Raw genomic sequence first — 21,485 nt, 5'->3', positions numbered from 1 at the left:
ACACCTCAAAACGAAGGCACCCGAACTCCCTACAAGCTGCACAGCGACCACAAAGCAAGGGAGCGAGGACCTGCACGGAGCCACCCCTCGCAGATACAGCCTGTGTTCATCGCACAGGGGCAGTAATTAGGTAATTTGGGGGCCAGTCTTTTAATCCCCAGCTGGAAGGTCGCTACAGACCGAGTCTCACGAAGCCGATTAGTCTGCGTCCCATTAAAAACCTTTGGGAAAAGCAAAGGGAACGGGCAGATGGGGTCAGCGTTGTTATATAAGGCGAGCTGCAGCTCGGAGCAGCTGAGAGCCAGGCTGATTTTTTCCTCTGTTATTATTTTTCCCCCCAATGGCTGCTAATGGGACATGGATTTTCCCAGCCCTAATGGGCCTCATGGTGTTCACTCTCCTGCTGGGGCTCACAATGCTGCATCATTAAGCTAGCAGTCCCCACCGAGAGAGACAAGAGCCCCATTCACCAAGCAGAGATGTCAGGCAGCCTCAGAGCCTTCTGAAAGCTAACTCCGAAATCTCTCTCCACCGTTTATCTGTTCAGCCCGCTTCCTCCAGGAGAGAACAAGTCTCCGGCCCTGCCCTCAAACTTCCCCTGGTTTCCGAAGCCATCCTCCTGAGCCTCGCTCTGCCAAAGCAGCCCCCCTTCAAAGGGAGCTCCTCTCCCTTTCAGCTGGCCCTGGCCACCCCACACTGCTCCAGCTCACCTCCAGCCTTTCACACGAGGTGGGGGCTTGCCTTCCCAGAGCTTATCTCCTGTCCCCTTGCGACAGCTGCTTCGGTACCAGGGAAGTCGTGGCTCGCACCAGCAGGGCCGGGTTGGGGCCAGGTTAGCCCCGCTCCCAGCAATCACTTCCTGCTGTCTCTCAGCCCCACGCACGCAGTTTCATTTCTGCAAAGGCCACCTTCTCCTGCTGGGCCTGCGCAGAAAACGAGAGGTTCTTTTTGTTCCCTCTGCACGGCTGCCCCGGGGGAATTTCTTATTCCCCCTGTCCTTATCTCGGGGCTGGTGCACGGTGCCGAGCGTTTCTAGGGTCTCGCAGGTCTCGTAGCACGCTCCGGGGCTTGGCTCAGAGCCAGTCAGGCTCCCGTCCCATCGATTATTTTAATTGTTCCCCACCATACGCTGGAGACACCAATTATATCTATTTCCTGCTCCCTGGCCAAGCAGCCTAGCTCAGCCACTTTCATTGCATTAGCATCGAGACAGCTTTCCTTTAGGCTCCTAACGTAAGCACAGCTCCCTCCCCCTTCTGCATCCCGGAGCGCGGTGCCCTGAGGAGCGGCCGGGGAGCCTTCCCTTGGGCAGGAGACGTGGGAAATGGCAGGCTGAGCACTTCTGTCCAGACAGCAAGTCCCACCTCGCAGCCAGCCACCCACGTGGGAGAAATAAAATGCAAACCAGAACTCATCTCTGATATTCCCCTCGCGAAGACGAGAGTCGTCGTCCCCTCCCTGATTTCTTGCAAGGCTGGGCTCCAGCGATCCAGCCACGCTCTGCAGGGCTGGACAAAGAGCACAAGCCTTTATTTTCCTGTTAGGAGAGCACTCTGAAACGATGCGGGCTGCCCAGAGCAACGTGAGAAGTGGGGATGAACACACAGAAGGGGCATCGTGCGTGTGTGTGCCCCGAGTGCTCCAGCACAATGGGATCTGTTACCCAACCCACCTCTGCGGTACGCTATTTCTGCAGACGATTGCTCTATTGTTACTGTCTTCAGCTCCCCATCCTCAAATTACAAAGGCTACCGGACCAATCCATCCCGAACAGCGTGAGCCTGAACAGGGACAGAGAGAAATCTACCCTGGCACTACTTCACCCATCTCACCTACGGCTCTATCGGGCAAGTAGGGTACAGGCAGGGGACGCAGACTCCTAGAGAACCCAGCGAGACAAATCCCCAGGGGGCTGAAGACACTGCTGTCCAGCCACAGCCATGCTCTTCCCCCGAATGCCCGGTCCACACAGCCAGAAAGTTCGAGCCCCTTTCAGCTTGAGCTGGCTTTCATCAGCCACCCCCCCGCGGCCAGGACAGGGCTGTCCCTTCCTGCCACGGCACAGGTGCTGTGCACTGAGTCAGGCGTTTCTTACTCTTTCTTTGCCAGTGATTTCCAGCTGAATCTCCTTCTCTCTCAGCTTCTTCCACTGAGCGTAGTACTTCGTCAGAGGCGTCCCCTCCTCTTTGACCTGCTTCTCCCACTGCTCCTGTGGAGAGAGAGGGGTGAAAATTTAAGGGAGGTTTGCAAAGCAGTTCTGCAACAGTACCCCGGCAAACGCGGAGAGTTAGGAGCAGAGTTAAACCACCTTTCTGCAGCTTCTGGGTAGGAAGCTGGCAAACACGACTAGGAACGCGAGCAGGGTGGATGTGAACGTAGGCACAGTCACCCAAGCAACCACTCAGTAAGGAGCGGTGTGAGTGACGACTCTCGTGAGGTTGAGCAGTGCCTGGGCACTGCAGGGAGATTAAAGAAACCGAAGGATGAAATCAGAAGGCTAGCCAACGCAACAGCTCACTCAATAGCCCAGGACACCCACGGCACAGGTTTCTAACCACGACGGAGACGCAGCTGACAGACAGCAGGGTGTGAAGTCCTCCGAAGGGAGGTGGCGCGTGAGATGCTTTAGCTCCTGGAGGACCACCAAGGTTTCCAGGCATGTTGGCCTGAAATGTGGGTTCCCAGATCCCTGCTCTTCCCTTGGGGCAGAGGCCTGGTTCTCAGAAGTGCTGAGAACTCACAACAGCTCTTCTAGGTCAGCTCCATGCCTTCTGGGATCCACTGGTACTATCCTGGCCTCGGATGCTCACTTCTCTCTAGCTGTAGTGAGAAGACACCGGTACAGCAGTCAGGGCAGAAAACGCAGCCTGCTGTGAAGGTAAAGAAATTACTTCAGCTCAAAGCTGAAGGCAGGAATCACAGGGATACATCAGAGGATCTGTCAGGGCAAAATCTGCCCCCTGCTCTTGCAACGGAGACATTTGATCGCCTGCTAAGTTCTTTTTTTAATTCAGGAAAACCTCATGCGAGTATTTACAAGACCTAAATACAAAAGGAGTTTGACTGCCTCTTCCCCCTGTTCTGTGGCCAAGTGTTTATTTTTGCAACAAACATTCCCCCGCGGGGGCTTGGCCTCATCCCAGCCTTGGGAGAGCAGAGCACGAAGAAACGCCGCGCCTGCTTCCGCTGTCCAAGCAGGGGGAGTACGGAGGTGTAAACACTGGGAAGCGAACGGGATGGTTGCAAGGGTTTTTTGGGGCACGTTAGCGCTGAAAGGGGTGGGGGGCAGCATGTCGTATTAAAGCACGTTGTTTTTAACCTGCCAGGGTCCCTTACATTTAAACCCGCAGAGAATTGTACCTGTTAGCTGGATTGCCACAGCGCCCAGAGGCGTTGCGCTATCCCACAGGGAAAAGTCAATTTTATATAAGCACGGCCATGACGCACAAGTAGGAATTTAACAGGCAAAGGAGCAAGGGAACAAGCAGCAGGAGGGGTTAGTTTAGATACACTCGTAGGCTAGCACAGGTCCAAAAAGAGTATCCCAAAGCCAGGGCTGAGAACAAAGCCAGAGCTCTGCGTCGGTACCTGAGGGTACATGGTGCTGCTGCTGGGGGGGGGGAACAAGCAGCCAGACCATCTCCGTAGCACAAAGCACAGCAGCAGCTCTAACTCTCTTACCCTGAGCCCAAATCGGCTCTGCTTCTGGGGAGCTGAGCCTCAAAACTCAGGGGTTATGGTGTGTTCACTGCAGCCCGTGAGCCGAGGCGCGGGGAGGAGTGTAAAGAGGAACAAGATGGAGAGAGCGGACCTGTGACGGGCAGAGCAGGGCAAACAAGCAGTGCAGACGGTGAAATGCATCGGTCTACACCAGCTCTTGATCTGGCCCGTCACCGGGAGGGAAGTGCAGATGATCTGTGGCCTCCGCAGCCGGCACCAGGCGCTGACCCTGGGCAATTAGGGGGCGAGCAGCCTCCGTCACCCGCCCTCTAATGGCGCAGCCCGCCCGCGCACCCCGCACCAGGCGCGTATCGATACCGCAGCCAGCCGAACGGCCCCTTGCCGGTAATCCCGGGTCCCAGGCTCACAGCTCCCGTGGGACCGTCTGTAACACGGCTCCAGCTCTGCACCGGAGCCCGTGGCTGCTCCCCAGCCTCCTCCCGGCGGGCTGGCAGCAGGGCTGATGGACCTCTGGCTCCGGCAGCGCTGGCTGGAGGAGACGCCAGCCGGCAGACAGCGCGGCTCTCCTGGCGGTCTGGCCCACCGCTGCGGCACGAGGAGTAATTCCTGAGGAGCACAGAGTCACCCCCTTTATGGATCAGGCTCCCATCAGGCTGCCAGCTGCAGGCAGGCAATTTGTTGATGCTGCTCGGTGCGGACAGCTTCTGAGAAAGGCTCTTCTTAGGGAAGGCAAACGTCTGTTTGTTCTGATGCGGCTCTTTTGGTTTTAAAGCGTGCTGGATCCAGAGGTTAAAAAATAAAAATAAAACAATCCCATCTTTCTAGTCAACACACCTCGATGGGAATTTTGCAGAGTGGATGCTACCGTACCCACCTCAACCATTTGCAATTCTCCTTTTTATTACTGCCTCTGCATCACTGCGCCGCCAGGGGACACCCAGCACGGCTCAGCCCCTGGTGCTAGGGCTGTACGAACCCAACAAAGATCACCGAGATGGGGATGGAGGCAGATCTGGAAATCCCACGGAAACGAGGCAATGCCTTCCGTCACCTCATTCCCTCCCTGGACTGGGCTGGTCTCAAATGCAGGACCCCCAGAGCCCCGCGTGGAGCCCCCGAGCTGTGCCACGGCGCGTGCTGCAGGTCCTGGCGAGCTCTTCTCCTCCCCTGCATTGTCCCCTGCCAGGCCAGGGCCCGGGCGGGTGCTGAAGAACCTCAGGTCAGAGGTGCCCATCGCACATCTGGACCCAACAAACAAAAGGAAATTCAAGTTCTCAGCCTGAAAATGCTGTGGAAGCATCAGGCTGAACGCAGCTGGTGTGGCCAGCCCTCTGCTCCGCAGTGCCTGGGATGCCAGGGGGCCCCCCGTACAGCCCCTCCACCTTAAGTCAAACGATGTAGAAAAAAAAAATAACATAGACCCTTAGGTAAAACAGCGAGCTTTCTGAAGTCCTCCCACTACTCAGGGGTGCAGAACCGATGGCACTCCTAACCTTTATTCCCCTCCCTTAAACCTATTGCTCTGCAACTCCCCGCGATGAACGCTGCATTTCAGCATGCTGCGCGCAAGAACTGGCTCCGAACCTGGGCTCCGCTCCTTGGAGTGGGGCAGGCACAAATGCATGGATGCGAATACCAGAGAGCATTTGCTTTCAATTGCTCCTGCTGGCAAGGGGGACACGCAAATACTTTTGGCCTCTCTTCTTTCCCTCCCTTCCCTTTTCTGGCAGCATTTGCTTTTGCACAAGTGCCAATGCCCCGTGTATGTTGGAGACAGCCTGGCAAACTCAACCCAGACTTCGAGGGACACTCCAAGCCGTTCTGGGAAGCCCGGTCTCTGTGGGAGCTTTGGCCCTTTTTGGAAATCTACACCATCTGTTTGCACAGGAGCAGGGGGAAAGCGCAGGGTCACCAGCCACCAAACTCGTCCCCAGGCACAGAAGATAAGCCAGGATCTTCCACGCCACAGAAGCACCGAGCTGGCTGCTTCCCGAGCTGGCTGCTTCCCTCGCTCCCAGGAGCACTGGGAGCCCATTAACCCTTGGAAGAGAAGGGCTCCCTTCTCTCACAGGGCAACAAAGTGCAAAAATACAGATGGCACTGGCAATCTAGGCGTCCTCTCCGAGCAGCACGCCACGCTGTTGCCGGATCCCCTTAAAGGGCAGGAGGAGAACCTGTCCCCAAACAGGCTGGGCGAAACAGAGCTTGTTTCCCCAGACCAGCCCCAACATTACCTGCAGCAGGCTGCCCCTTGGGAGCCAGCCCCGTCCGCCCCACGCTATGCAGCCACCCGGGTGCAATGCTCCTGAGAAAGCAGGTGCACCGGCATCAGCTAGGAGCTGTGCAGGCAGCAAGATGTTAAAAAAAAAAAAATTACTTAGTTCTTAAAAAAAGGGGCTGCTGCCAGAGTTGCTGGGAAAAGCAGACAGTGGCAGAGTTGTTGGAAACCCCTTTCTTCTTTTCAGCCAACGATCTTCCCCAGCCCATCATTCCGCGGAGCCCTAGGGGCTGAAATCTCTACCTCTGCGGAGTGGGTGGGTGGTCACAGCGCTGTCTGTCCGCAAAAGCTACAGAACAACAAAACCCTAACCACTGCGCTCCAGACGGGAAGCGTAATTCCTCTGGCAAAGCAGTCCGAGCCAGAACGGCGTTTACAGAACCCAGGACTACTCAGTCTCTTCAAAACCAGCTCCCTCAACCCCTTAATCCCGGAACAGCAGTGCCGTGTCCAGGCACTGATATGCCAGGATTTCGAAGGGTAATTTTCCTGCGGTTCCTGCCCCTCGGTATCTGAAGATGAATTAGTCTGCGCTGCAACCCCTGCTCCATGCCCAGCTCCATGCTAACAGGTGGAGCTTTCGGTGGTGCAGACCTCCAGCCCTCCCAACGGTACCATGTGGCCACAGAGCCATCACTTTGATCCCATCAGTTACCTCCCAGACACAGGTATTTTCTCCTCTCTCCTGCCAGGCAAGGAATTACCGGACTCACCGCTGACTCTCACGCAGAGGCGTGCACACACAGTCCACCTGCAGAGGTTTCTGCGCCGGATAAACGCAAAGCTCCCCGTCCCAAAGGACAAAGCAAACAAAGCTTCATTAACAAGGCTTCCCTTTGGCTTCGTTTACATAGGGCCTGCGTTTCAAATACCTCGGAGCTGAGCAGGTCAGCAGGTCCCAAATAAGGAGGAAGCAAAGCAAAAGGAAAAACAAAGCTTCAAGCAGGGATGGTGAACGGGCTCTCCATCATCCCCGGGAGGGCGTAGCTCAGAGCAAGCTCAGAACAAGGGTGAGGAATCAATGGTGTGTCTTGTAAGACAGGAAGGTAACAGTACAGGAGCACTGTCCCCTTGGAGGCAAAGAAATGAGCACGAGCAGGTTACCCTCCTACCTCAGGCCTGCAGAGAACAGCACAACAGAATTAAGACCAGACAGTTGCTTCTGGGGCGTTTTTAACAGCTTCGAGCTGAAACCAGCAGCTTCCAGTGCCTCCGTCTGAATCCAGCTGGCTGCGGCAGCTTCCTTACGGAGAGGCCCTGGAGACCAGCACCTCTTGGCACGCCTCGACAGGCAGCTCGTCTCCGCCTGCTCCTTTCACGGTGCCTTACCTCCGGACCCTTCCCAGCCAGGGGAACACCCCTAGCCATGACAGGGTTTTTCCAGGAAGACAGCATCTCAGTCTGTTAGTCAGATGCACCCTTTAAATATACCGTTTTCTACCTGTGCTACAGTTCAGTTCCTAATATAAGAGGAAAGGGTCTTTACCCTAGCTGCTCTCCACCTCATCAGTGAGGCAGAACTGCCCTGAGATTCAGCTCAACACCACTACGGGCCCTACGAGCCACCAAGGGCCACTGCAAATTTTCTAGGCATTGAATGCGCTCAGCATTTCCTCAGCAGAATGGATGTTTACTTCGGCTGCAGACCGAAGAACACACCAGCATCTCTCCTGAGGAGCAGCTACAGTGCCCAGGATACCTGATCACAGTTCTTCGGGCTCGTAACTTTAGTTGTTCTACAGTTCTGTCTACACAGGAGAGCAGGAAAACGGGGAAAGGTTTGGCTCAGGATTCTGAACTGTCACGTAGCAGTCAGCTGGTGGCTTGATTCTACACTGCTGGAGAGCTGTCTCCGCAGACCAGGAGGAAACAACGTGGTTATAGGGGAGGCAGAATCCCCCCCTTCACCTTAGGCATGAACTGGCACCGGTGTATCAGCAGCGGGATGATGAAAAGCAAGAAATTTCCCAGCAGGGGATATGCCTCAGCAAAGCGAGGCGCTTCCATACATGTGCGTGTTACAAATAAGAGAAGGGTGTAATTTATGGCCTGTGTTTTCCATGAGGCTCTTGGCTGCAGAGCCCTGCCAGCTACAGCATCAGAGCCCTGCTGAGTCCGGTTGTTTGTGAGCGTCTGCCGCACCCCACAGCCCCGTTTCCATGAGCTCGTCCTCCCTCCTCCCCCTGCCACCCGCTCGGCCCCGGCAGCCGGAGCCTGACTGTCTTTCCAGGAAGCCCAAATCGAAGCAGCAGACTCACCACAGACTCCCTGCTGGCCACACCGAAGGTAGCTTTCTGACGCCTGCTGGCGATGTAGGCAGAATTTTCCTGCAGTTTCTCCAGGAGCTGCCGGATAGGCTTGCAGTAGTTGGCAATCTTGCATTCCTTCAGGAACGATTTTAGCTGCGAGGAGGGAAAGAAGAAGAATGAAAGCCACGTAAGAGTTTCCATAAACAGACCCCATCAGCAAAAAACCATCTCCCCACCCTCGGTGAGGGACAGCACGGGGCGCCTGCTCCCTTCGATTCATACCCCGGACCAACGTCCTGCCGCCCCGGGCTGGGAGGATGCAAAGAGATACAGATATCTGCACGCAATCCGGCTGCGGGGCTCGCTCAGGAACAGCTCTCTGCACCCTTTAACTCGAGCTCTTTCTGAAAGGATGTGTCGCTGGGGTTCGAGCAGCACAGCGACGGATGTTGGGATGGGAATCCCAGATCGGCGAGGCTGTGGATTGAGACTGGAGGCTGGGACTGAAGGCAGAGATTGAGAAAAGACTGCACGTGGGGCTGAAAGGGTCTGTGGATCGGGACTGAAGGTCTTTGCGTGGCTCAGTGGGAAAACTCGGGGCTGTCGGGGCTGCAGGGCCGCGGGTCAGGCCAGCTGGCCATGTGCAGAGTCATACGGGGTGAAGTTTGCTTACCGTCTGACTACCAGCCCAGCTCCAACCGGAACCTCCTATTTTTCAAGGGCACAAACCCACGCAGGCACCACACAAAAATGCGCAGAGCAACCCTCGCTGCGGACAACCCCCACGCGCATGTGCCTAGATAATTCGGCCTTTTAAGACCCAAGGGCTTAGGTGGAACGGCTGGGACGAGAGCCAGTCTGCCAGGAAACCACAAACCCTGCTGCTGCCCAAAAGGGCACGGTCCATCCTACTCGCAGGGAACTGGCCCCTGCCCTCCCTCTGCGCGGGGAACGCACTTCAGTACCCCCAGACAATGAGACTGTCTCACTGCAAACGCCACGTTTTTGTGGGGTTTTCTTTTTTTTTTTTTTTTTTTTTTTTCCATCTCAGCAGCGGTGTCCTCAAGCAAACCCCTCTTCTCCCCAGCAAAGATTTCCCCTACCAGTCCAAACCACCACGCGCGGCTCTGACACAGCGGTGAGGCAGCAGAGGATGCTCTTGACAGGAGGAGAGGTGGGAGCGTCCGGATTGACCCAGGGCTTCAATTTCCATTTCAGCACACTGCCTGCGAAGTTTAGACCAGCCCCAAGACAGCTCTCCAAATTCAACCTTCTTGCTAGAGCCGTGCACACACCAGCCGGACACTTTGATTTAGGGAAAGAGACCCAACGGGGCAAAAGAAAATGGTTAACCACGAGGGAGCCTTCATCTCAGCTGGGCCCTGCAGACGCTATCACGATGGAGATAACGGGCTTCAAGTCAGCAAACGCAGTAGCGCCTCCTCCCCTTCCAGCTCCAAAAGTTCTGCCTCAAAAGAGAGAGACGGGTAAAGGAAAAGGAGGAGGACGTCTCCTGCCTGTCAAGCCTGCAGGTTGGCTTGAGCTTACACGCCGAGCGGGGAGGAATTAAATGTTAACCGAGGGACGACAGTCCCACCCAGCCCCTCTCCGTCGGCACGCCGCTCTCCTGGTGGGTGTGTTGCCGCAGGACCCGCTGCCTGCCCCACGCAGGGGGAACGTCCCCCATTAGCTAGCGGCAGGGGCTGCTCTCGTCCCTTTATCCGCCTGTCAGCACTCGGCCAACTCAAAAAACGGGAGTTAAAAGCAACGCCTTGCCCCCTTTCCGCAGAGCAAACAGCCCGTCCAACACGTCCAAAGAAACCATCACCAAGCGCTGCTGCCGCTGGTCAGGCCCGTCCTATTCTCACCCTTCCTTTCTAAAATATTTATTTTTTATGGGTGCTGCATATTTATCTCCGCTGAGAGATGCATTTGTCATCCCATTTATCTCCCTTGATCCCCCCGGCTGCAGCCCCAGATCCATTTCATCCGCTGCCACATACATTATCATTTTTCTTCCGCTGCAGAGGTGTCACCTGAAATCCTGCAAGATCTCGGGCTCTATCTGTGCGGTTTGGCGGCGTGTGCTGACGCTCAGGGCCGTACGCTTCGTTTCTCCTTCGCCCCTCCTCTCCCCGACCCAGGCAATCCCTCACGGCCCCACTGCTATCTGCCACGGATATTAACGAAAGGTAATGAGATCTCAGCCCTGCGTTAGGAGGCAGGGAACAACCACGACAGCGAAAGATAGAGGGGAGAGAGAGAGAAAGGAACTCTCTGCGTGCCTTTTTCCCCTCTGCCAAGCACAACAACCACAGCTTTCCAGAATAAAAGCGAGCAGAAACTATGTTTGTGTGCGTGTGCGTCGTTACCATCTCGCGCCGGTTCCCAGCTAAGCAGCCCTGTGATTAGCGGGGTTGATCCTGTCCAACCGCCAGCCTCAAACACCAAGGGTTTATGCCAGCGGAGACCACAGCAAAAGCCCAGCTCCTCTTACAGTAAACGACACAGGCGACTATAAACGATCTGCTGCAGCTGGGCTCGCGTGTTCCAGGGGAACCCAAAGCAACCCCGATCCCCCGCTCTCAGCCAGCGGAGGCAATATCCAGCCGGGAGCAGAGCGAGCAGGAGGAAGGGCTGCTGGCAGGGATGCCGGCACCCCCCCCCGCCCTGTCCCTGCCCAGACCGTGCCACCTCCTGCCCCCTCCCAGCAGCACCACCCCCTATCCAAACCCCTCCAGTTTTCCCCTTTAACCCCCCACCTCCGCTCCGCGCTGCCCGGAAGGACCCTACGGAAGAGGGATTCTCTTCCAGGCGCCCAGACGCACGCCCTGAGCTCCTCACCAGCCTGTGGAAGCGGCAACAGACCAGACCCAGGGGTCGTCCCAGTGGCTGGGCAGCAGGGAAGCCTTTGAACCGCCTCCCTCCCCTGCTGGCTCTGCTTTCCTTTGATCCGCCCGGCTGCTTCCTGCCTTCCAGGCAAGGAGGCTTCCCCCGTTCGGCCTGAAGGCCGTTCAGGTTCAGCCCAGCTTCTCCCAAGGCCGCTGACCAGAAGCCGAGCGCGGCGCAGGCCTCGCCAGCTGGAACCCAGCCCCCGGCGGCACGGCACCGAGCGAAGCGTGAGCTCATCGGGGGAGAGAGGAAGGATCGGGGCAGATGGGTTTTTACAGTTAACTGGAACGGTGCCGGGGGAAAAGCCTTCCCCCCACGCGCTTTCCCGAAGGCTCCGAGATTTTGGGAAGCTAAATTCAGCATCCCGGGCCCAGCAGACGCCACGAGGCTGCGGTTAGCGGCAGCCGAACAGGAATCCGATAGCATGAATTCTCTGCAGAAAGCCGGGCTGGTCCCGGGGCGTGTTTGGAAGCCACGGGGCTCTCGGTGCCAGAGGGCCGTCAGCCGCTCCTCCTTCCAGCGACGACATCGGCTCCGACAGCTCCGCTGCTCCCAACAGCCGCTGGCTGAGACCAAAGGGCTTTTGTCCGCCGCCGCCGATAAGCGAGAAGCAAAAGGAGAGCAGGCACGGGAGCTGCTCTGCGAGCGTGGAGGCTGCGGGTCAGCTCGCATTAACCAGGGCAGCCGGCTGGCAGCTGGGCAATGCCTCTGCCAGGCTGCAGGGGCGCAGCCAAGAGGCACGTGCCCGGCAGCTGCCAGCCCGCCACGGACAGCAGGAGGAGGAAGATTTGCCTCCCGAGCAGCCTGGGGGACCCGGCGAGACGCTGCTGCCACATCGACCAGAGGCACGGCAGCGGCAACGTGGGCAGGCACGCCGGCTCGTGGCATCAGAGCAGAAGTGTGTCCCCCCACGGAGGATTCAAGAGCAACCCTCTGCCAAACTCGCACGGCACCTGCCGCTTGTGAGTTAAAAGTTAGAGAGGAACGGCAGGATGCGAAGGAACAAGCTCCAGCTTGTTTGCACTGAGCAATCCTCCTGTGCAAAGCAGAGAGGTCGCTGCTCATTCGAAACAAGCCACCAGCTTCAGCTCCCAGTATTAGGGGAGGATTACGCTCCAGACACAGCCCCACTAGGCTGCCTTATTGCAGAGAAAGCACGAAGTGGCGAGGAAGAACTGCCTGCCACGGAATGCCAGGGCAGAGGGAAAGGAGAGCACTTTGCAGCAACGCTGTGAGGTGCGTTGTGGCAGATGGACAGAGAGAGGAATTGGACTTGGGGAGAAAGTGCCCCAGCTGGGGGGGACACAGGCTGGGAGGGAGGATTGCCGTCTTGTGGAGAGCACGTGAGAAAGGCCCTAAGGCAAGGAGAAACACGAGCTCTGAGAGCACAGGTACTGTGGTGAGGTAGCACAGCAAATCTGGACAACTCTAAATCGCCAAGAACTGCATTCACTGGTCAAAAATCCATCTCCACAGCCCTTTATTCCACTTTGTCTCCCAAAAGAGTGGCTCACACCAAAGCCACTCTCAGCTACCTTCAGCCTCCCGTTAGACGTGATGCCTCCGTTCCTCCCTCAGAACCCCTCAAAGTGCAAACACAAACTGTGACTAGGAAAAGGTGAACAGCTCTCCCCTCACACTATCAGGACCATCTAAAGTTCCCTGCTAGGTTAAAGGACCTTATCCCACTCTGGGGGCATTCCATGGGGCGTCCTATACCTTACCTGGATGACAGTGGGGAGAACCAACTCTGGGAACCCAATGCTGTGGGCTTGGCAGTGGAGATACTCAAGAATCAGGTCATAGAGCTGTTCAATGAGTCCATCCTGGGCAGAGGAAGCAGAAACAGGGATATCAGATAGGAAATAAGCTCCTCAGCTCCCAGATTGGGAAATGAGCCTCTAACCTACAGGACGGGGTCACAAAACGCACTGCTAGGGCAAGTCCTGTTTATAGAGAAGCTGTTTCCACAGATGTGCACCATTGGCAGCTGGGTTCCACTTACTCGGAAGGCTTTCTCCTGCAGGTTGGCATTGGAAAGCTTCAGGATCACCGCGAAGTTTATAGGCTTAGCACTCATGCGTCCTGGCCTCTTGTTGAAATCCACTTGCTGGAAAATCTGCAAGAGAAGAAATTGACTGCAAAGATAATCACACCACGAAACAGACAGACACCAAATGACTCAACCAAGACCATGCAGTTGATGACAGAGCTGAGAAGCCAATCCAAAAATCCTTGCTCCTGCCTGCTTGTTCTGATCACTGTCCAACAGCTTTTTTAAATGCCCTAGCGAAGGACAGCTTGGGAGCAAACACCAAGCACACTCGAGGCTTTAGGGACCTGAGCATGAAAGATACCACAGAAGCGCGATGTAAAAGGGAACCAACACAAGCAGCAGCACAAGGAACTAGAGGTTTGCTCCTTGGACCTGCGCTTCTGACAGTCAGAAGGGCGGTACTGCAAAGCTCGAGTGTACTTTGGAGCTGTCCCTGAAGACGAGATGCTTTTCAACGGCAAGACTAAATGCTGCTTACACCAAACTATTACCCTTTTATTGTCATTGAAGTAACCGCCTGAAGTGTCCTAGGAAGCAGATGGACCAGTAAGTCCTTTTCACAAACACCCCTTGCCAGGCAAGGTTTCTGGTCTAATGCCTTTCCCACCAGTGTCCCTTGTACCAATTATAAGTGAACAGACTTCGAATAAGCGCATATTATCCTCCACGGACACATTTCGCTTTATAGCAAGGGACATGGGGAAAAAACTGGCCCCCTTCCAGAGTCTGAGCAGAGACTACACACGTAGCTCCTCAAAAAGAACCACAACAGGCACATACAACACCCAGGGTGAAGCTGGATGCCAAACACAACGGCGTATGTCAAACGGCAGACCTGCACCTTTGCTGTTACACTCTTCCAGAGATGGAAAACGATAGCGCTTAACGATAACACTGAGGGAAAAGAATATTTCTTTCCCACAAAAGCCACCTTCAGCTGAAATCGGCTGCAGCCAGGATCTGCCTCGGTCCCTACCCTGGGTAGGTATCAGGCAAGAGGGTAGGCTATCCAAAAAGGCCTGTGCACCGTGCTGCTTCGTCCTCTGAAGCTGTGACACACGGAGGAGGACAAGGTTTCTGGAACGATCAGCAGCACAAACCTGCCCTTTCCCAGCCTGGCAGAGGCAGAGCTCAGGAGAAAGCTGAAAAGAGCCGCACAGACCACCCGAACCAGGGCGCGTTCCCAGAGACTCCCATCGGGGGGTAACAAGGGGCGACCAAGGGAGGCGTTCACTAGTAACGGAGCTTCATTCCTAAAAGCCAGCCCCAAATTACCAACTGGTAACCGTTTGCACATCAGATGACAACCTTTGAGGGGTCTGACATCCTGCCTGCCCCTGAGCATCTACAAGCAGCCTGAGGTCCCTGCCTCCAAGGCGCTCAGACCCTAGAGCCCGCAACACTTCTAAATATTACTTTCGAGCAGGAAATAATTTCTATTCCCTCTATGCAGCGACGCATTCATCATCAGACCCCAAGCGGCCCGGCGATGCAGCACGCTGATTGCTAGAGGGTGACGTGGGGGAAAGGGAGGGCGCTCGGGTCACATTGGTGCCCCCGGGGCCAGAAAAGCATGGAGACGACTATTGATTTTTTTTACATTTTATTTGTCAATCCAGGTTATTTGGAAGGGAGGGACAAGCTTGGTGGCTTGTGAAAACAAAGAGCCCTAGCCTAGGGAATCGATGCTATAAACCTCGTTATGCACGGTTATTTCTTTGGCCAAAACAGCAGTATTGATCCCCGAGGTCAGACGCATTAAAGAAAAAGGCATCAGGCTCTGTGGGATCCTAACACGCCACTAGGCAAATGGGAAAATACAAGCAGAGGTCTTGAAACCCTCCCAGATGTGCTGGGGAAGCTGTCGGGACACGCGGCAAGGGGAAAAATGTGGTTCCCAGCCCTAGATTGTGCAGGACAGCTCAGACAGCAGCCAGGCTGAGAGAGAGGATGACTACGTCTAGGAATCCTGTGGCAAGGCAGAAAGGTGATAATGAGGGACTAGAGGGCCAGGAAATGGCCGAAGCCAATGACTTGGCTCAAGTGATAACCACCAGCAGACAGAAAAAAGGACAGGAAAGAAAGGGATTTCCAGCAAGCTCTAGCTCACCGTTCCTACACTGGTAGGGTGAAGGGTGCTCCGGTGTACAGCTTACACCAGCAAAAAAACAAGTCCACAGCCCCAGCACCCTTACTTTATTACCCCCACCCCATCCCCACTTTTCTCTCAGGCTCCAACAAAGCCTCCTGGCAGCTGCTTTGATCAGCCCGAGGCTGGCTGCCCCAGGCCAGCCCCCAGCAAGGAGGCAGAGCTCTGCAGGACCTGCCCGCAGCTTCCCCGCGGCTGCTCCAGCACCCTCCACCTCCCCCAGGGCCCCCGGCTAGGCTGCTCAGAGCCCAGCTACCGGCAACTTGAGAAAAGCCGCTCAAGTTCTTTTTTAATAGATTACGTTCCTGGTTTGCATCTCGCACAGACCGGCTCTCACCCTGTCACTAGGCACCGCTGGGAGAAGTTTAATTTTTTGATTCTCGAGGTTGGAAGGGTCCCCCAGGAGGGCACCTGGTCCAACCCCCCAACTCACCCAGGGCCACCAAGAGCCACTGCAAGGAGGTACTGCTCACTTGGGGCCAAGTTGTTCTCCAGGTCCTTTTCTGCAAAGCTGCTTTCCCAGCCCCCAGGGTGTTCTTATTATGGGGTTATTCCTCCCCCCATACAGGACAGTGCACCTCCCTTGGTTGAACTACGTGAGGTTTCTTCAACCTGCCAAGGTCCCTCTGAACAGCAGGACCCTGCTGGTATAATAATTCCTCCCAACTTTGCATCTTCTGCACGCTTCTTGATGTCCTTGTCCCTCCGTTCAAACCCTTAATGATAACATCTCACACCCCCGACGAGCACGAGCCCAGCACCGCACCCCACAGCCTGCTTCTCTAGCCCCCAATTCATCAGCTTGCCTGGGAGGAAGGTGTGGGAGATGGCATCCAAAGCCTTGATAAAGGGAAGATAAACATGCTTGGCTCTCCCCTCATCCACTGAGCCAGTCATCTCTTCGTAGGAGTCTATTAGATGGGTCAAGCGTCATTTCACTCAGACAAACCCTGGCACATGCAGCGTTGTGCAACTTAAAAGCTGCAGCGTAGTATTTGGAGGGAGGGGAATGACCAGGGTAAGGGACACGTCTTCAGTTGGTGCAGAGGTTCAGCTTAGCGAGTCTAAAGTTGTACTTCTTCCTCTGCGTAATAATGCAAAGAACCCACAGCTTGTAGAAAACTAACTCCAGACCCATGCTTAAATGTATGACAAGGTCCAGCATTATCAGTCCCCAACCTTTGCAGCAGGTGATTTCCTCAAACAAGCCACCACCCACGTACATTGCTGGGCTTCAGACCCCCTGGGGACCTTCTCCAAAGCAAGCTGCACATCCAAAACAAAACTCAAACCGTTTAAGTGCCAAAGCGAAAAACTCATGCCTCCCTAAGCACGTCAGGGTTAACCTCTTTCCCCATTCCTCCCAGGGAAGCTAGTTTTAAATTGGCGTGCCAAGCCTGCCTGGGGGGAGATTTCCACCGTGTTTATCCACACCTGCCTTCCAGCAGATGAGCCACCGATTCGCCTGCTGCAGAAACTAGTGCCTGTCACAAAATCATTGAAGTGCTGGAAAAAAAAAATAGCCTGGGATCTCACAGGCCCTCCAAGGGTGGCAACAATACAAAACTAAAAGCCTGCCTGCTTTACGCTTTCTCTCAAGCCATCTCCTCTCATCTGAGAGGTAATTTCAGCAAGCTTCTTTCGCTCCACCCTGAAAAAGCAGGGTCAAAAGTGGAGACAGCCCTGGGTGCCTGTGCTGGGGAGCATCAGCCCCTGTCAGGCTGCATCAGGCAGCCAGCTCTCACTTCGACTGGCAGGGGCTTGGGGAATTCCCGTGCCTGTGGGAATTGCCCAAACATTCGATCTGCTGTCTCCTGAAAGCACGGCAGCGACAGGGCTGAGACAAGAGGTAGCCAGGGCTGGTCGTCTTGATGGTGAGGGGGAAGGGAAACAATCGTGGTCCCTTCTTCCAGAAGGTTTTCAAAAATCTACACCGAGGCAATACAAAGCCCTCAAAAAAAAAGTGGCTGAGCTTTGTGCACACCTGGTGTCACTAATTCCAGAGCCTTACCTCAGCTGCATCAGTGACTGACAGGGGCAGCCTGTCATCCTTCATGGCAAATGGAGCATGGGAAGGTTTCGATCTGCTCCCTGACCCCAGCCGTGCCCCTTAAACCTAGCGCTTAGTCCCAGCACACTGCTCAGACCCTTCTACCCCACGACGGTTTGGATACCGGGTTTAAAATGTATTGTTTCGTGACGCAGGCCTGCTGTCTACCGGCAGAGTCACCGCCTGATTTGTGAGCTGGTAGGACCGGCTCGTTGTTAAACGCATCTCCTCCTCCCAGCGGCACCAGACACCTTGGGACTACGGGCGGGTGGCCTGTCCTCTGCGCGCTGGGGCTTCCTGCCATCTCACCTGCCGCACGTATCCTGGCCTGAAGACAGCTCGTGGTGCTGCACCGAGCTGTGGGAGCACTCGGAGACTTCTAAGAGAGCAGGAGGGAGTTCGGGAGAGATGGACGGGCAGAGGGAACAGCTCCTGGGAACTCCAGAGGGATCCCTTGCAGGAGGTGGGAAGGACGAAGCGAAATGCTGGCAGCTGCTTGGAGATTTGAGTTTATCCCTGCCACCTTGGGTTAAAATTGGAAATTAAAGGAATGCGGAAGCATGTGAGCAACACGCACGCAGGCATTTACCCTGCCCCCACCTCTCCTTTGTCACCAGCACCTGGACAAGGCAGGCCGAGCAGCGCCTCGCACGCAGTGGGCTCGGATGTGGTTGGGGGCGCGCGGAAGCCGGGAGGAAGCTCAGCGTGCGGTGCGGTAACGTCTGGCTGGGGCCCGACACACGAATTGCAGCCGAGGTGTCGGGGCCAGAACGCGACGAGGGGGAGGCAGCCCCGCGGGGAGGGAAGGTTCTCTCTCAGAGTTATTAAAAATAAAAAGCAGAGGAACCGTCCTCCCCCCAGGCTCCACTACTGCGGAGCGGAGATGCCTCTACCGCTAAATCTGGCTGGCAGAATTTCAAGCGTGTGTGAACAAGAGGAAGGAAGCAGGCAAATGGCAAAGCCGCACAGGCCAGGGCCAGGGCACAGCAGAGGGGGGCGGGAGAGCAGGAGGAGATTTATAAACATCGCTGGCTTCCACAGGCTCAGAGGATGTGGTTTGCAGAGGACGTTTACAACAACACAAAACCACAAAAGCCTTTGCTGCAACAGAACTTGATTAGGAACGAGCCCAGCTGACTCAGGTCATTTGTTACAGAAGCCTCCCTCATTCTTCTCCAACATCCAGCCTCACGCTGACCTTCGGGGGCTTTGCATTCCTCACCTTGCCCCATTCTCCCACAACAGCGCTTCTTCAAAGAAACAGGGCTGTACCACTTCTGTACTACCCTCTTACAGCAGCAAGGCTGCGAAGCCCTACGTGGAGAGGAATCTGGTATATGGAAAGCTGGATAGTCTCTGAGCCTTATCCTAAGGAAAACGCAAGGCACCAGTACCTCACCAAACACCCCGTGCTTCGCCAGGCTGCCTTCATGGGGATCTTTTGACCAAATTAATTCTTAATTCTTGAAGCGCCTTTTTCCTTCCATCTCCCCTTTGCCTGCGGTTATGACAAACTCCTCCACTTGCTAAGACACAAACATCAACGGGATCAAGTAACAGCGTGGGGACTTACTGCAGCCAGTTGAGTCAAAGCTCCTCTTTGGAAATCCTTCGCCTATTCCAATTGCATCAGCCAAACCACCTAGGAATGTCTTTTTGCACCCAGCTGATCTCAGACACCGGAGAATATAAATTTAATCCTATTTGCTAACCGCGCAATACAGTCTGATGGCATTTGCCAGGGAGTTTAGGGCGATAGCAGATCCCGGGGGAGCTGTTGGTGGGTTATGGTAAATATGAACGTGTTCGTTTGGTAGCAGACAGCTGTTGCTAAATCAGCAGGACCCAACTAACCTCCAGGATAAATGGCAGCACCGGGATGAAGGTCCTGGTGTTCTCGGACAGCAGCGTAAGGGCACGGATGCAGTGCATGCGCAGCGGGTAGAACCGAGCAGTGGGTACCAGCCTACGGCGGAAAAAAAGAAAGTATATTAGGCCAGGTTAATACAGGAGCTGCACTCGCAGCTTCCAGCAACGTTTCAGAGCCCTTCCTACTCTACAAAAGGAAGGGAGCTTTAGTATCGCACAGCAAACTGGGCTGCTGAAGCTGTCCCATAGTGGGGAAAACTTCACGTGTGCTAAAGCTGTAACACCAACAACCAGGTTCCTGCAACCCGAGCACCAGGTTCTTCTGGGACAGGGGAGGGAAAGCGCTACAAGCTTTGCAGACGAAGCTCATCACTGATGCTCTTTCATCACGTTCAACACTTTCAGCGCTCGTGCCGCCAACGCAGGTAGGTATACGAGGAGAAGTGGCAGGAACCAGCAGTGAAATGCTCAGCTGGAGCAGGAAATTTGACAGAAACGGGCTCCCCCAGCATACAAGAGGGACTACAAGGAGCAGGTGTTAACCAATTTCAGGCTACATACCCCCTGTGTGCCCCCAGAGCTCATGCTGTCACCTCAATAGCAACGCTTGTCACGTGGAATGTCACCAAGGCAGAAGGAGCTGGGCTAGCAGCGACCAGCGTGTCAGAAAGGACAGAGCAGGAACGAGACGGGCCTCAACAGATCTGCTCAGCCCTCTCCAACAGAGGGAGGAATCGCTCAGGTGCTCCTCTTTCAGAGAGGAAACACAATTGAACTGCTACGGATGAGCAGGGAGGGAAAGAGGCCACCTTTGACCATGCTTGAAGCTATTATGCCCTTGGATATTAAGTGAGTACAGTCGGCTGCCTTTGTAAGGTGGGGCACAGCAGGGTCAGCTCCCCCCGTGCCACCTAAGCCAGCAGCAGAGAACACAGAGCCCATCATCAATCCCATGGCTACCCCTAAAAGACACCAAAGCTCATTACCTTACCACTCCACAGACCTCTTGCTACGCACGACTATACTTGAAGACAGATGCCTCCAGCATTAACAAGGTGTTTTTCCATGGAATTCTCGGACAACAGCCCCACGTCCAATAATTACCTCCCTCCCCACCCAAAGAGAGCTTGCTGAGCGATCCGGGGGAGAACACACCTGACCTGGCACCGTAAATCACCTCCACCTTCCCCACACACTAAATAGTGAAATAATTATCACTGGATCCATTATAGAAATAAATCTACTTCACACTCCTGATCTGGCACCACTGGAGATGACGAAAGCCATTCTCAGGAATTAATTGATCGAGGGATAAACCTGTTAAATGTATAGATTTACTGTAAACCAAGACCATTAATTTTAGAGGGCTCTGCAATACAACAATCCGTTTAACTTCCCGATGGCTGGATGCACAGGGAATACAAAACACAGCTGGGCCTTGGCTCTGCTGAAGATCTGACCAGAGGTCACACCAGCAAGTTCAAATCCACTTGCCTGGGTTTACAGCTCAGGCATTTCAGCTCAGAGGAGAGTGCTCTCTGTTGTCTTACCGTCACCATCTCCTGCAACACCTGCCCTGCTCCTCCCGTGCGGCAGGCTGTGGTGCAGGGAACAGCCCCAAGGCACTTCGAGGCTTATTTTTACTAGATACAGTTCCTTCTGTTCTACTCCTGTCTGGTCGCAGTCTTTTGTCTGACTGGGGAGAACAAAGAAAGCTTCTTACAGCACCAGCCTCTGCCCCACCAAGAGGGGGCAGCCATGGGAAGGAGTGCAAGGACACCAAAGCTGTGCTTGCATCTGTACCCGCCTTCTCCCTATACGTGCTGGGAGGCTGGAGACCAACCCTTAAGGGGCATCACAAATCCTCATTTAACTACAAGCCAGGGAAGAACCTCATATTTACAGCCTGGAGTAAGAGCAAGGTAGGAAGCCAAGCAGGCAAGGTCAGAAAAACACTTCCCTTCATCCTGGAAAAAGGGACAACAGGAGCTCCTGCAACAACTCTGCCACAAAAAAATAAAAAGGCACGAAAGAAACGCAAGCGAGCGGACCAGACTGAGAACTTTATGGAGCGCAGAAGCAGAGAAAGAAAAGCAGATAACATCTCCTCCGTGTTCTGTCTCTGGAATACCTACAGCAATACCCCAGCGGTCAAAGCAACTGCAACCTTTCAGCTGTTTGCAAGATCAACACCGCTGATTTTTACAAAGCAATGCCATTAGCAAACTCAGCAACGAGGCTTTTTCCAGCAGCACTGAAGT

The 21,485-nt window shown here is 54.9% G+C and overlaps 1 protein-coding gene across 1 annotated transcript in view; it reads right to left on the bottom strand.

The window, feature by feature from the left end:
• NOC2L (NOC2 like nucleolar associated transcriptional repressor) overlaps positions 1-21,485 on the bottom strand; it is a 43,587-nt gene that overhangs the window by 9,279 nt on the left and 12,823 nt on the right. The window contains exons 12-16 of the mRNA XM_035557411.2: positions 19,210-19,321; positions 13,106-13,219; positions 12,825-12,926; positions 8,218-8,361; positions 2,096-2,209 (exon numbers count right to left, since the gene is read on the bottom strand). Coding sequence (XP_035413304.1) covers positions 2,096-2,209; positions 8,218-8,361; positions 12,825-12,926; positions 13,106-13,219; positions 19,210-19,321 — 586 coding nt within the window. The remainder of the gene's footprint in view (positions 1-2,095; positions 2,210-8,217; positions 8,362-12,824; positions 12,927-13,105; positions 13,220-19,209; positions 19,322-21,485) is intronic.

The sequence above is a fragment of the Cygnus atratus genome, chromosome 21 (genome assembly GCF_013377495.2).
Source record: "Cygnus atratus isolate AKBS03 ecotype Queensland, Australia chromosome 21, CAtr_DNAZoo_HiC_assembly, whole genome shotgun sequence".
Lineage (NCBI taxonomy): Eukaryota > Metazoa > Chordata > Aves > Anseriformes > Anatidae > Cygnus > Cygnus atratus.
Note: the sequence above shows the minus strand (reverse complement) of the source record. Positions and strands in the feature narration are given on the sequence as shown.